The sequence below is a fragment of the Falco biarmicus genome, chromosome 1 (assembly GCF_023638135.1).
Source record: "Falco biarmicus isolate bFalBia1 chromosome 1, bFalBia1.pri, whole genome shotgun sequence".
In the NCBI taxonomy this organism is placed as follows: Eukaryota; Metazoa; Chordata; class Aves; order Falconiformes; family Falconidae; genus Falco; species Falco biarmicus.
The window spans coordinates 8432777-8447659 of NC_079288.1; the positions used below are offsets into that span (position 1 = coordinate 8432777).

General features: G+C 59.2%; 2 protein-coding genes across 2 annotated transcripts; both read right to left on the bottom strand.

The window, feature by feature from the left end:
- Positions 1–1465: 1465 nt before the first annotated feature.
- LOC130154549 (forkhead box protein J1-like) lies at positions 1466–3121 on the bottom strand. Its single transcript, XM_056350672.1, has 2 exons — positions 2618–3121; positions 1466–2248 (listed from the first exon to the last, which is right to left on the bottom strand). Exons 1-2 carry the CDS (start codon positions 3119–3121, stop codon positions 1466–1468), a joined length of 1287 nt encoding a protein of 428 aa, XP_056206647.1.
- Positions 3122–6098: 2977 nt separating this feature from the next.
- LOC130152540 (forkhead box protein J1-like) lies at positions 6099–12156 on the bottom strand. Its single transcript, XM_056346270.1, has 2 exons — positions 11592–12156; positions 6099–8984 (listed from the first exon to the last, which is right to left on the bottom strand). Exons 1-2 carry the CDS (start codon positions 12093–12095, stop codon positions 8184–8186), a joined length of 1305 nt encoding a protein of 434 aa, XP_056202245.1. The 5' UTR covers positions 12096–12156; the 3' UTR covers positions 6099–8183.
- Positions 12157–14883: the final 2727 nt, after the last annotated feature.

Consider the following 14883-nt stretch of genomic DNA (forward strand, 5'->3'; position numbering starts at 1 on the left):
GAGCCGAGGCTAGGCTCTGCAGTGAGCTCAGCCCTTATTTTGTGTTGAGACTGGCCAGCCTGGGAAGAGCTGTGACCCCTGCAGAGCAACCAGGCAGCCCTGGGGCTGACTGCTGCAGTGCCTGGTGCCCATGGGATCCAGCAGATCCCTGGGGAGGTGACAGGGTGCTCCTGACGTGCTGGGCATCTGCTGGGGAGGGCTGTGTCCCTAGGGCAAGAGGGACGGGACATCCCGGAGTGGGTCCATCTGAAGGATGAGCCCCAGGCAGGGCGCGGAGGGGGATCTCTGTCCCTGGAGATGCTCCAGCCTGACAGGGGGGATGAGCCGCCACGGTGCAGGGGCCAGGACCGCCCTTCTCCGGAGTCCCCTTCCAGCCCCCTTCTCCCAGCATGCCGGGTGACAGCCCCTGCCCCACAGCTGTGGGCACAGAGCCTGGCCCCGGCCTCCCTCGCACCCAGCCCCACAGCCCTGAGCCAACCTGCCCTCCCCATGGGGCTCCCCCAAACCCGCTGCCCCAGACCCAAACCCGCTGCCCTGTCTGCACCGGCTGCGCTGGCAGCTGGGTGTGCGCTGCTCTTCTTCCCCGCTTGAGCAGAGCCCAGCTCCTCCTGGGCGTAACTGGCCTCGCGAGGGCTCAGCTATTCCTGTGGCTTCTGTGCAGCTCCTCTCGCCACCCTGTACCCGGGAGGCTCCAAAGCCACTTTGTGTTTTCCTTCCCAGGGGCATCTACAGAGCCGGGTGGGGACATGGCACAAGCAGAGGGGTAGTCCCGGGCGCTCCCACCGCCACCGTGTCACCCCCAGCAGCTCCCTGCAGAGGCAGGGAAGGATGCTCCAGGGGTTGGGAGCAGCTCCCAGGACTTGGGACACTGAGCACGGCCACCCTTGTGCCGCACGGGCAGTGTGTAACCACTGCCACGCAGGTGCTGGCTTGTGCCTCGGTTTCCCCATGGGGAATTGCTGTGGCGCTGCAGAGGGGGAGTGGTAGCATCCCTGTACGGGGGCTGGCTGTACAGCCAGGGCCGGGCTGGTGAGATGTCCCCTACCTCCAGGTCGGGAGGGTCAGACGGAGCCAGGCGCTGCTGGAAGGAAACAAGGAGTCAGAAAGGAGTTTTCCTCAGGGTTTGTTTTGTTGGTTTTTTTTTTAATAGTTACAATACTTTCCATGAAAAAGGTGAAATTGAACACGTATCTCTGCAATCCTACAGCATCACTATAGAGTCCCCAAAACAGGACAACATAACAAAACCAAGAGAAAGCCAACAAAACCAAAAAGAAGCATTGTCAATACAGATATAAACACCTACGCCGACCCCCAAAGCCCCCCCAGAGACATGGCCCTCATGCCCCGGCCCCAGGGACACCATCCCCAGCCATGTGGTGGCATCCCATGGCAAAGCATCGCGCCGGGGGAAGGCAGCGGCCCAGCCCCAGTGCGTGCTTTCATGCACTGAACGTGACGGTTCTCAGCCTGGCCCATGCTCATCTGCTAGTAGAGCGGCATCGTTGAGGTCAAATAACTGCTCCATGTTGGCACAGTTGGAGAGGTAATCATTTGTCCCTTCATCCCAGGCGTGCTGCAGGAAAGAAGTGGCCATGAAGGTTTCGTCCAAGTCCAGGATGTTCTTGTTGGACTCAGTGAGGACCTGCTCCTGCCCCTGGGGACAGTCGACGTGGTCCCCGTGCGCCGCCAGGTCCAGGTTGTGTGTTACGGGGCTGATGGCAGGCATGAGGTCCAGGGCCCCCAAAGCAGAGAAGTCTCCGTCCAGGCTGGTGTTGAAAATGGCTTCCCAGTCAAAGTCACCTTCCAGCGACCCCAGCTCGGTCTGCTCTTCCCGAGTCAGCAAGGCCGAGCTGGAAAGCCGAGGCACCTTGGCTGTTCTCTTGGGCGAGCTGTGCCTGCGCTTGTGCCCTGCCTTGCCGTCCGCCGCATTCGCGTTGTGGCCACCGGTGACTTCTTCAAACTCTTTCAGCAGCTGCTGCAACTGGGTGTTGACAGTGAGGATGCTGCTGGAGGTGCAAGCCGGAGCAGCTGGGCTGGTGGCAAACGGTGCTCCGGGCTGGGCCCCGTTGGTGAAGGCCGGGTGGATCTGCACGGGGGGTGCCCTCCGCTTTTTGACGGCACCGTTCTCGAGCTGGCCGGCGTGTTGGGGGTCCAGCTTCCAGAAGCCGCCTTTCCCCGGCTCGCCTTTCTCCCGGGGCACCTTGATGAAGCACTTATTCAAGGAGAGGTTGTGCCGGATGGAGCTCTAGACCCAAAAGAGAAAAAGAACCCGTCTGAATGCTTGTGTGCTGCCGCAGCACCTACCTGCGTGCAAGGGAGACTGGTGGGAAAGCACATTTTCGGCAACCAGAAATGGGAACAAGCAAGCAGAAATGGCAACGTCAAAACATGCCGGGTGCGTGCCCAGCAGAGACACCCCCGCCCCGAGTCGCTAGCCGTTTTCTTGCCTCCCGTCTACTGCAGCCAGCGATGGCAGGAGCCACGGCGCTCAGGCTAGGACTTGGCAACCAGCGGGAAGATTTTGGGCATCCCCATGGGACCTTGCCTCGGAAAGCCCTCCGTAGCCCTGTGGGGAGAAGGGAGAAGGCAAGAGGTCTCCAGATCTCCGTCCTACCTGCCAGGTGGGATCAGCGTGTCGGAAGTAGCAGAAGTTGTCCATGATCCACTTGTAGATGTCGGACACGCTGATTTTGGGCTTCTTGCTGGCCTCCATTGCCATGCGGATGAGGGTGGCATAGGAGTAGGGTGGCTTGACGTGCGGGTTGGTCTTGTAGTCAATGTCCCCCGCGAGCTGCGGGTGCACGGCCACGGGGTGGTTGGCTGTGCTCGAGGTGCAAGAGGAGCTGGCAGGGCAAGGGGTGTGTGATATGCCCATGCACGCCGTGTCAGAGGTCGTGGGTGAGCACGGTGGGGCAAAGCTGGGGACCTTGTGACCGTTGTGCGGGTCTGGGCCACTGGGGCAGCAGGAGGACTCGTCCAGGGCGATCCCAACGATGGAGAAGTCACACAGCCACATGAGGCTGGTCAGGCTGTCGTTGAGATCATGCGAGTCCCCCACGCTGCCCGTGTGCCCTCTGTCCTTGCCTGCCTGCAGGCTGTTCAGCCACCCCTCAGCCATGGCTCGGTGTGTCGGCAGCTCTTGCAGTCCCGGGGCGCACGTGAAGGGGAAGGAGGGCGCGGGGCAGGTCCTGCAATAACAGCAGAGAGGGGGTTGGGGCTCCCCGAGGCGCAGCTGCTCTCTGGCACGCGGGCAGGACCGGGTCTGGGTGCCCCCAGCACCACTGAGCGAGACCCACCCCGGGGTGCTGCGCACCAGAGCCGCAGTGCCTCCCCCGGGGTGCTTCGGCAGCCCCAGAGCTCGGGGAGATGCCCTCAGGGCCCCGCGCCCCGGTGTCACCCACGCCCACCCCGGTGGGCTGGTGCTGCCCAGCAAGCCTTCGGCCGAAGGCAGAATTTTCCCAAACCGAGGGAAACCCCCGGGAAGAGCCAAAGCCCAGCCCCGGCAGCCCACGGAGCGGGGCCGTTTGTCGCACCTGCCGCTAGCAGGACTAAATGTCAGGGTCCGACACCTCGGGCAAAGCCCTTCGAGTCCCCCCCCGCTGCCCACTCCCTGGGTTCGGGGCCGTTTCTGCTGCTGCCTTCACCTGGTCCGCCCGGGCCAGCCGGGGCCGGGGCGCGGAGCCCCTCTCAGCACCGCGCTCGCAGCGAGCCGGCAGTTCGGCTTTGGCTTCTTCCCGGGCCGGGGGTGCGGCGCCTGTTCGCTGGGGGCTGCAAACGCGCCCCCCGGCTCTGGGGCAGCGGCGGGGCTGCCGAGGCCGGCCGGGACCGGGGAGCCCCGCACCGGCCGCGCCGGGGCTGCGGGTTCCGCCCGCGTTTAAACGGTGCCGAGCCCAACAGTCGCGGGGGGCGCGTGGGGGGGCGCGTGGCGGGGCGCGTGGCGGGGGGCGGGCGGGGGCGCGTGGGGGGCGGGGCTCAACCACCTGCCCCGTTCCGCAGGACGGGCTTTCCCCGCGCCGGGGAGAAGCTGTAGAGAGCTCGATGGCGAGCGCCGGAGGGCACGGTGCCTGTGAAGGGCCTGGAAGGCTGCAGGGGAGGGAAAGGAGGAGCTGCAGGCCGGGAAGGCAAAGGGGACGTGGAGCGAGGCCGCAGCGGGTGCGCGGTGCCGCGTCTCGGCGGCTGGCTGAGAACGTGAAACTCACAGAAATGCACCGAGTGCGGGGGGGGTGTAGCTTAGGGCTTAACCCGTTGGCTGTAGCCAAGCAGAAAGCGCGGGATCAGTAGTGACTGACCAGGGATGTTTTAGTATGTTGCGCGTGGACAGTGACGAGGACAGATAAGGTGGGTTTGGGACTAATGAAGGGTCTTGTGGTCAGACTCGGGAGTCCGTGCCTCAGCCTCCTCCAGAAGCCTCGGGCAGTGACAGCTTGTTTGGGTACCCGGCCCCCCAGCATATTCACCCTTTCTCGCTTTAAACCCCTCAGCTGGCTCCGACAGGCCGGAATACTTTTTCCTGGCCAGGTTGTTCTCTGCACTCCGCTCTCAGGGCTGGGGTGCTGGGGGCTCGTCCCTTTCCAGGGGGGGTAAAACCAGGACCTGCGCGGTTGTGCCGGGCAAAACAACGCAAATAAGTGGACTGAGGGACAAGGGGGCTGCCAGCTTTTTGCAGCCCTGCCAGTGGCACCGTTACCCGGGGGGAGCACAGAGCAGCTCCCGCAGTGCTACCACCAGGGTGCTGAGAGGAGGAGAAGCCAGGACCGGGAATTCCTTATTGCCTTTTGGGGTTCCTGGTCCCCAGCGTCCCCAAGAGGAGAGCCCAGATCTGCCTCCAAACTCCAGCCACTGCTCCTGCCAGAGCCCCGTGAAAGCTGCCACCCGCCAAGGGATAACCCTACCTCATCCCAAGGGTCACATCCTGCTCTCCCGGCACGAAGCACACACGAGCCGAGGCTAGGCTCTGCAGTGAGCTCAGCCCTTATTTTGTGTTGAGACTGGCCAGCCTGGGAAGAGCTGTGACCCCTGCAGAGCAACCAGGCAGCCCTGGGGCTGACTGCTGCAGTGCCTGGTGCCCATGGGATCCAGCAGATCCCTGGGGAGGTGACAGGGTGCTCCTGACGTGCTGGGCATCTGCTGGGGAGGGCTGTGTCCCTAGGGCAAGAGGGACGGGACATCCCGGAGTGGGTCCGTCTGAAGGATGAGCCCCAGGCAGGGCGCGGAGGGGGATCTCTGTCCCTGGAGATGCTCCAGCCTGACAGGGGGGATGAGCCGCCACGGTGCAGGGGCCAGACCGCCCTTCTCCGGAGTCCCCTTCCAGCCCCCTTCTCCCAGCATGCCGGGTGACAGCCCTGCCCCACAGCTGTGGGCACAGAGCCTGGCCCCGGCCTCCCTCGCACCCAGCCCCACAGCCCTGAGCCAACCTGCCCTCCCCATGGGGCTCCCCAAACCCGCTGCCCCCAGACCCAAACCCGCTGCCCTGTCTGCACCGGCTGCGCTGGCAGCTGGGTGTGCGCTGCTCTTCTTCCCCGCTTGAGCAGAGCCCAGCTCCTCCTGGGCGTAACTGGCCTCGCGAGGGCTCAGCTATTCCTGTGGCTTCTGTGCAGCTCCTCTCGCCACCCTGTACCCGGGAGGCTCCAAAGCCACTTGTGTTTCCTTCCCAGGGGCATCTACAGAGCCGGGTGGGGACATGGCACAAGCAGAGGGGTAGTCCCGGGCGCTCCCACCGCCACCGTGTCACCCCCAGCAGCTCCCTGCAGAGGCAGGGAAGGATGCTCCAGGGGTTGGGAGCAGCTCCCAGGACTTGGGACACTGAGCACGGCCACCCTTGTGCCGCACGGGCAGTGTGTAACCACTGCCACGCAGGTGCTGGCTTGTGCCTCGGTTTCCCCATGGGGAATTGCTGTGGCGCTGCAGAGGGGGAGTGGTAGCATCCCTGTGCGGGGGCTGGCTGTACAGCCAGGGCCGGGCTGGTGAGATGTCCCCTACCTCCAGGTCGGGAGGGTCAGACGGAGCCAGGCGCTGCTGGAAGGAAACAAGGAGGCAGAAAGGAGTTTTCTTCAGGGTGTTTTGTTGTTTTTTTTTAATATTTAAAATACTTTCCATGAAAAAGGTTAAATTGCACACGTGTCTCTGCAGTTCTTCAGCATCAGTATAGAGGCCCTAAACCAGGACAAAATAACAAAAGCAAGAAATACAAAGAAGCATTGTCAATACAGATATAAACATCTACACCGGCCCTCAAAGCCCCCCAGAGACATGGTCCTCACGCCCCAGCCCCAGGGACACCATCCCCAGCCATGTGGTGGCATCCCATGGCAAAGCATCTCACTGGGGGAAGGCAGCGGCCCAGCCCCAGCTCCGTTGCTTTCATGCACTAAACGTGACGGTTCTTATCCTGGCCCATGCTTTACTCGGGGGGAATGCGGGACTTGCGCTCCTACTTCCACGGCTCCAACACTCTCCCCAGATCTGGGTGCAAATTACTCTAAGTGTAATTTATATTTGTTTTTAAGGCTTTTTTATTGATACACTACAACTATTCTCTCAATTATATTGCTTACATGAAGGTCCGAAGTGCTCTTGTAGACAAAAAATGAACTATGTACAATCCTCCAATGTACCAATTTTCGGCAAGTCTAAGACACACCACTAAAACTACTGCTTCTACTTACTCCCACCTAATGGCTACTCTTACTTCTAATAACCTACAGCAAAGGAGAGGCAAAGAATGTAGTGCTTGAGAGCTCCACGTCATGTTTCTGCAGAGTTTGGCTCCACTCTCAGAATGCTTCTGAGCTACTTTGCTGAGACCCTGCCACGCTCTTGCTGCACCCCAAGTCAAAGGGCCAAAGCTTCTGTGTGTGTCCAGCCTGCGGCTCTGCCAGCTGATGAGCTGTTCCCAGCTGCACGGGACTTGATCTTCACTGCTGTCCCCAGAGCCCGTTGCACGCACAGTGTTTGGCCTGAGCTCTTGAGTGGAGCCTGAATGTGAATTTCTTTCCTTCTCAGTCCCACCTGGCAGCATTGGATGTGGTTTGACACATCAACACCAGCTGATGGCCATGCAACGGCAGTTCTCTTACAGCTCTCCCAAAAGTGTCTCCTTAATCAGGGTCCTGCATTGCCCTGGCAGCCACTTGGAGCCTGATGGATGAGCAAAGGTAGTGGAGGGCAACAGCATCAGTCCAAAAAAATGGAGAGGGTCTATGTCAGCTGGTGAAAGACAGGGAGGGCTTACGGTGGTCTTGGCCCTTTGGCAAGCACAGCAAGGATTTTGGTTACAAAAACTATGAAAGACAGTTCTGGGAGAGCCCTAGTCCCTGCTGCTCTTCCGCCAGGACCAATTGCTGGATCCTTATCAAAACCTGTTGTTGCTGCTGCTGCTGCTGCTGCAGGAATTATCCCTTGCGTAGTCTTGGTTTACAGAACAGTGAACACAAGCCTTTAAAGAGTGAAAATACAAAACAGCCCCCAAACTGTTTTTCCCCTATCCTCCCACTATTAAGAAAGTCTAGTGCTAAAAATATAGGTTTCTTTGAATATATAATATATAATAGATTATATAAAAACATCTAAAGAGGCAGGCTTTCTGAATTTATAAACCTTTTCTTCTTCTTCTTCCCTAGGCACAAGTCAGGAGGGAGGCTGAACTCAGAACAATCCAGAAGGGACCTCTATTTGCTTGCTGCTAATTAACACGCTGTACCTACCAGCTACCTCAGACAGAAAAAGGAATGAGAAACGGCAAGACGAAAGGGTGAGGAAATTGCACTTAGTCTATCAAGTCCTAAAGCCACCAGGAACCTCATGTCTTAGAAGGGATGTAGCAGGTGCTCTCCTTTAGCCCTGAAGGAACATATGCCGTGACCACCTCCATGGAAAAAGAAATATTGTAGTTCAAATTTCTTCCTCCAAAAGTAAAAAAATAAGTAGTGTTATATTTCTTGCCTTGAGGAAACTGGTGGACCAGAGAATTCTGATGTGTCCTTTAATGATCTATCAAGGAGTTCCTGTGGTGGTGTTTTTTTCTCCCCCCCGGTGTTTCTGTGAATAATCGTACAATGAAGCTGGTAAAAGTCACTGTGGAGGTCTCTGTCTCTAGAAAATCTTGTCCCTTGTAATTCCCAGCAGCATGGGGGGCACATCCTACTAAAGTCTGTGCGGGCTTTGAATGGTGACTGGCCACTTTATAAGAGGGACGCCAGACTGCTCCAGTCGCTCTCATCTGCTGGTAAAGAGGCATCGTTGAGGTCAAATAACTGCTCCATGTTGACACAGTTGGAGAGGTAATCATTTGTCCCTTCATCCCAGGGGTGCTGCAGGAAAGAAGTGGCCATGAAGGTTTCGTCAATGTCCAGGATGTTCTTGTTGGACTCAGTGAGGACCTGCTCCTGCCCCTGGGGACAGTCGACGTGGTGCCCATGTAACATCAAGTCCAGGTCACGTGTTACGATGCTGATGGCAGGCATGAGGTCCAGGTCCCCCAAAGCAGAGAAGTCTCCATTCAGGTTGGTGTTGAAAATGGCTTCCCAGTCAAAGTCACCTTTCAGCGACCCCAGCTCGGTCTGCTCTTCCTGAGTCAGCAAGGCCGAGCTGGAAAGCCGAGGCACCTTGGCTGTTCTCTTGGGCGAGCTGTGCCTGCGCTTGTGCCCTGCCTTGCCGTCCGCCGCATTCGCGTTGTGGCCACCGGTGACTTCTTCAAACTCTTTCAGCAGCTGCTGCGACTGGGTGTTGACAGTGAGGATGCTGCTGGAGGTGCAAGCTGGAGCAGCTGGGCTGGTGGCAAACGGTGCTCCGGGCTGGGCCCCGTTGGTGAAGGCCGGGTGGATCTGCACGGGGGGTGTCCTCCGCTTTTTGAAGGCACCGTTCTTGAGCCGGTCAGCGTGTTGGGGGTCCAGCTTCCAGAAGCCGCCTTTCCCCGGCTCGCCTTTCTCCCGGGGCACCTTGATGAAGCACTTATTCAAGGAGAGGTTGTGCCGGATGGAGTTCTAGACCCAAAAGAGAAAAAGAACCCGTCTGAATGCTTGTGTGCTGCCGCAGCACCTACCTGCGTGCAAGGGAGACTGGTGGGAAAGCACATTTTCGGCAACCAGAAATGGGAACAAGCAAGCAGAAATGGCAACGTCAAAACATGCCGGGTGCGTGCCCAGCAGAGACACCCCCGCCCCGAGTCGCTAGCCGTTTTCTTGCCTCCCGTCTACTGCAGCCAGCGATGGCAGGAGCCACGGCGCTCAGGCTAGGACTTGGCAACCAGCAGGAAGATTTTGGGCAACTCTCCTTGGCTGTACACCAGGGCCATGGGGCCTTAGATCATGCAGTGCGCTGGAGGAAACCAGCCAGACTTTCTGTAGGCACGGAGGAGAAGTCATTACACCAGTGTGGCCATGGCCCCAGCACAAGTGGCCAGGGCTGGCGGCACCGTGTGGGATGGCATGATCAGGGCCCTCCTTGCATCCCCCAGTTCATCTGTGCCTATTGTGAGTGTTGGGGGGAAAATTTTTGGCCAAAAAGTAGCCCCCATGCCTCCCTACAGCCAGGCTGACACAAACCAGGCGGGCAAAACTGGAGAGACACGCGGGCTGTTCCGCCGTAGCCGTGCGTGTCCCCAGAGGTGCCTTTTGGCCCGAGGAAGCTCGGTGTGAAATCACTGCATCTTCATCAGCCACCACCCAAACAAGCTGGGGGTGTAAAAAAGAAAATTATAAAAGGAAAAAAAAAAAAGAAAAAGTGAAGTTTCTGCCTCCATCACGCTGTTCTGAAACCCTGAATGTGCCTGGAGTGATGTGAATAATCAGAAAGGAAACTCAGTTATTGGGTAAATAACCCAGCGCTGGACTCCACAAAGCCAAGACTGTATTAAGAGATTGTATATGGTAGAGGGTTTGGGTTTTTTTTAATGTTGCCTGGATATCTTTATGCTTATTCATCCATAATCCGTAGTGCCGAATAGGAAAAACAAGGCTTGAATGCTTGGAGCTGTTGAAAAACACACACACGCGCGCGCGCACACACACACACACACACACACACACAACAAAACCCTCCTCTGGGCTGAAGCTCCTTGGGTGTGTTGGCTCCCTTCCAAACCACTCAGCTCCCACAGGAATATATCCATCTCCCCCCAGAGTATGGGTGGCATGACCTTTCTAGGCTGTCTTCACATAAGAGAAAAAAAAAAAAAGTAAAAAAAGAAAAACAAAGGCAGAAAATGAAGGGAAAGAAAAGACAGACAATTGAAAAGAAGAAAGCAGCAGGAACACAGATATCCCTGCAAACAACCCAGGCTGTGGTAACTCCAAATTTACAGTTTAACAAAACTTTACAAGGGTCAGAGACTCACAAGCTGAATTCTCTGCTCCCCACCTCCCCTCCCCATCCCTGGGCTGCCCTCTGTTATTGCCCGGCCGATTAACGTATTTACCATTCCTGCCGGCTGCGGTCCCGTGAACCCCCTGCATCTCTGCGGAGAGGGATTGAAAACCTTTTGTTTTTTCATAAACACATTTGATTGAAAACGTGGTGATTACTCAGCCGTGATTTTTCAGGAGAAAGTCAACACGCTGGTGCACAGCTGGTCCTCCAGTGTCACTCCTCTGGGTCCCCCCAGCACAGGGAAGGCTGGGGACCCAGGGATTCCCTTTCCCATGGTGGGCTTCAGGAGCCACTGGAGACCCACCTGGCTGGGGAGAAGGTGGGCAACCCCTGGGCAGAGGCTTTGCAGCGGTTTTGCCCAGCCCTGCCTGGGTGAGCATGACCACCGGCATCGCCGGATTGCCAGAGTGCGGACTCATGCTGGGAATAACCCAAGTGGAGGGAAGAGCCACCCAGGTCCCTCCTGCCCTAGAAAGCCTCATGTAACAGAGCAGGGCAGCGAGCCAGGGTGCTGGGAGAAACCCCTGTGATTCAGGCTGTCCCCAAAGCTGGTGTGACTGGGGGCTGCCCCCTACCCTCTGGGGACACGCTCATGCTAGCTGGGGAGAGCAGCCCTCTTTGATCTCTCTTGGGCTTCGCTCTGAGGCCTCACCAGCTTGCCACAGTGATGGAGCCTCCTTTGCCCGGCCAAGGGGACAGGACACCTGCGCTCTGCCCTGCTTGGAAATCAGCTGCATTTCTGCTCTCAACCTCCCCAACAAGGCATTTGTCCAACAAGTGGCACCTCCCTGGGGCTTCTTATCCACCCCTCTGCTACGCCTGGTCCTCAGCACCCACAGATACTCAACTTGGTGACTTCAGGTGTGCTCAGCGCTGAGGGACTCGGGACCTGACAAGAGCTCCAGAAAGGTGGAGCCAGGGTCAGAGATGCCTTTGCCCCAGAGCCAAGAGGAGCCTCAGGAGCCAGCAGCACAGCAGGTACCTCCCTGCTCCCAAAATGGCCCTGGGCTCATCCCCACAGTGGCTCCTTCCCTCTGTCACCCTCGTGGCCTTGGGATTTCCACCCATGAGATCTTTGCTGTTACAGCCCTTTACCACGGGCTGCCTGTGTGGCTGTCCTCCCAGTGGGATGCAGCATCCCCATGGGACCTTGCCTCGGAAAGCCCTCCGTAGCCCTGTGGGGAGAAGGGAGAAGGCAAGAGGTCTCCAGATCTCCGTCCTACCTGCCAGGTGGGATCAGCGTGTCGGAAGTAGCAGAAGTTGTCCGTAATCCACTTGTAGATGGCGGACAGGGTGATTTTGGGCTTCTTGCTGGCCTCCATTGCCATGCAGATGAGGGTGGCATAGGAGTAGGGTGGCTTGACGTGCGGGTTGGTCTTGTAGTCAATGTCCTCCACGAGCTGCGGGTGCACGGCCACGGGGTGGTTGGCTGTCCTTGAGGTGGAAGAGGAGATGGGATTGCAGGGGGTGTGTGGTATGCCCATGCACGCTGGGTCGGCAGCCAAAGGTGAGCATGGAGCAGCAAAGCTGGGGACCTTGTGACCGTCGTGCAGGTCTGGGCCACTGGGGCAGTAGGAGGACTTGCCCATGGTGGCGTCAACGATGGAGAAGTCACGCAGCCACATGAGGCTGGTCAGGCTGTCATCGAGATCATGCGAGCCCCCCACGCTGCCCGTGTGCCCTCTGTCCTTGCCTGCCTGCAGGCTGTTCAGCCACCCCTCAGCCATGGCTCGGTGTGTCGGCAGCTCTTGCAGTCCCGGGGCGCACGTGAAGGGGAAGGAGGGCGCGGGGCAGGTCCTGCAATAACAGCAGAGAGGGGGTTGGGGCTCCCCGAGGCGCAGCTGCTCTCTGGCACGCGGGCAGGACCGGGTCTGGGTGCCCCCAGCACCACTGAGCGAGACCCACCCCGGGGTGCTGCGCACCAGAGCCGCAGTGCCTCCCCCGGGGTGCTTCGGCAGCCCCAGAGCTCGGGGAGATGCCCTCAGGGCCCCGCGCCCCGGTGTCACCCACGCCCACCCCGGTGGGCTGGTGCTGCCCAGCAAGCCTTCGGCCGAAGGCAGAATTTTCCCAAACCGAGGGAAACCCCCGGGAAGAGCCAAAGCCCAGCCCCGGCAGCCCACGGAGCGGGGCCGTTTGTCGCACCTGCCGCTAGCAGGACTAAATGTCAGGGTCCGACACCTCGGGCAAAGCCCTTCGAGTCCCCCCCGCTGCCCACTCCCTGGGTTCGGGGCCGTTTCTGCTGCTGCCTTCACCTGGTCCGCCCGGGCCAGCCGGGGGGCTGCCGAGGCCAGCCGGGCACCGGCCGCGCCGGGGCTGGGGGTTCCGTGGGTTAGATGATACTGAGCCCATCCGCCGGGGGCAATAGGGCTCGGGGCAGCGGGGTCCTGTTTGTGTACCTGGTCCCCCAGTGCCACCACCCAGCCCCTGCCAGCCCCTGTGCCAGCAGTGGGGGAGGTCCCCATAATGCTCGCTGCAGTAGTTGGACGGGGTGGTGGGTGAGTGGGTGACGGGGGGAGGAATAAACCAAATTTAAATAAATACAAATAAAAGAGAAATTTAAAAAACAGGAATAAAAATAAGAATAAAAATAACAATAAGACACCCCCCACACACCCCCCGCCGCACACTTCCCGCCCCTGTAGGCGGCTTCGCCCCAGCTGCCCTGCCGAGCCCCGCAGCGCCGTCCCGCTGCCCCATCCCAGCGCCCGCCCGCGACCCCCCCGCCCCCCGCCGCTGTCGCCCCCCGCCGCCGCCCCTCACCCCGTCCCGGCGACGTCCCGCAACTTCCAAAGTTCACGAGAGAGCAAGAAGCTTCTGGAAGAACAGGATTAAAAAAAAAAAAAAAAAAAAAAAAAAAGATGGGGGGTGGGGGATGGAAGAGAAAAAAATCAACAAAATCCCCGGAGGCCCGGCGCTGGGCTAGGGGGTCCCGCTCCCCCCACCCCGGTGAGCGCTGGCCCCGCGCCGTGCCAGGCCCTGCCCGCCGTGATTTCCCGGCCGCCCGGGGGCTGCCATTAAGTAGCTGCTCCGAGAGGCTTCACGCGTTGCCACGGCGACGCTCCGCCCCGTAAACAGCTTCGGGCCTTGCCGTTGGTCCGCGCGTTGCCATGGGGAGGCGGAGGGTACCTGCCAGGTCTGGCTGAGACTCGGCTATTTAGGGACAGACCCCAGGATGGGGGTCCTTCAGGGCTGGGAATGGGCAGGGTTGTGGTACCCAGGGGATGCTGTGGGACCCCGCTCTACCCGGGGCCAAATCCAGCCCTGGCAGCACCAGCAAACCCCAAACCTGTGTGCTGGCCCCCACGGGCCTGGCCCAGGGGCAACCCCAGCCCTCCTCCCCCTACTTGTGCCCCCATCCCTCTTCTGACTTCTGAGGAGCCCACAGAAATGACGATAAAGCTGAAGGGGGCTTGGCATACCCCCCACATTAAAGAATAGGGCCTGCCTTTATTTAATATAAAAGCATTACAGCCATAGGCTTCTATGTAAGAAATCCCTGGTACCCCACCAGCCAGCCCAAAGGCTTTAACAGAGACCGGTGGAGGACCACCCCCGCCCTGGCCAAAGGGGCTGAGAGCAGCCGTGAAACCTGAGGGAAGCCTGTTTGCTTTCACCCTACAGCACAAGGCCTGCCCTGTGGGGGAGTGGGGGGCTTCGGGGTGCCTTGGGGAGGTTTAAATGCCAAGCACTCCTCTTGCACCTGCCCCACAGGGGAGAGGGCAGGTGAGCGGCCAGGCTCACTCCCAAGGGTTGCTGCTGCCTCAGGTGTTGTGTACAATAAGGGATTTTCCTGCCAGCATCCCTGAGCACTTGGACCAGACAAGGTGAGGGGTTCAGACCCTCCCTCCAGCACACAGGCAGATTCCTCTCTGCTTGTGCCTGTTCCCACTGGCCACAGGTCCAGAGGCAGTGGGTGCTGGGACTGGGTGCGGAGGAGGCAACTCCCAGGGCAGTGGAAATTTCTCTTTCACTTTTCAGCCAATCTGTATCTGCAAAACAACTCCAAACCCCAGTTTTCTGCTCTTCTAACAAGTCAGCTCCCTCTGGAGCAGGACTTGCCCTTGCAAAAACACACTTGAAGGCAGCGAGAGCTTGAGGGCTTTCCTGAGCAGCCTGGGGCAAAGCACTTCAGTCCTCGGTTCCCTCTCCCCATCCTCCCTCTTTGCAGGATCTGGCTGTCTGCAAGCCCTCCCCCTGCAGCTGCAAGGTGCTTCCCCCCACCATGCATCAGCCCCCTCCTAAAGCTAAATCGTAACCCCTCCTTGCAGCCCTCCTCACCTTCAAGGCATCATGTCCCAGCACAGAGTTTTCTTCCCCAAAACTGGAGGGATTTCTCCTGCACGAGCACCCAGCTCCTTAGTGATCCTCTTCTCCAGGAAAGTCCCCTCTGGGTGTCCTTACCAGTTGCAGCAGTGCCAGGGGCCATGGAGCCTGTGCCATCTGCCTGGTCACACATACCCCACACTCCAGGAAGACACCACTACCCCAGGCCAGGCTCTTCCTGCAAAGGTTCTG

Coding starts and splice junctions, on each gene's coding strand:
- LOC130154549 (XM_056350672.1), bottom strand. CDS start 3,121: ATGGCTGAGGGGTGGCTGAACAGCCTGCAGGCAGGCAAGGACAGAGGG. Junction 2,249..2,617: donor ACGCTGATCCCACCTGGCAG/GTAGGACGGAGA, acceptor TTTTGGGTCTAG/AGCTCCATCCGGCACAACCT.
- LOC130152540 (XM_056346270.1), bottom strand. CDS start 12,095: ATGGCTGAGGGGTGGCTGAACAGCCTGCAGGCAGGCAAGGACAGAGGG. Junction 8,985..11,591: donor ACGCTGATCCCACCTGGCAG/GTAGGACGGAGA, acceptor TTTTGGGTCTAG/AACTCCATCCGGCACAACCT.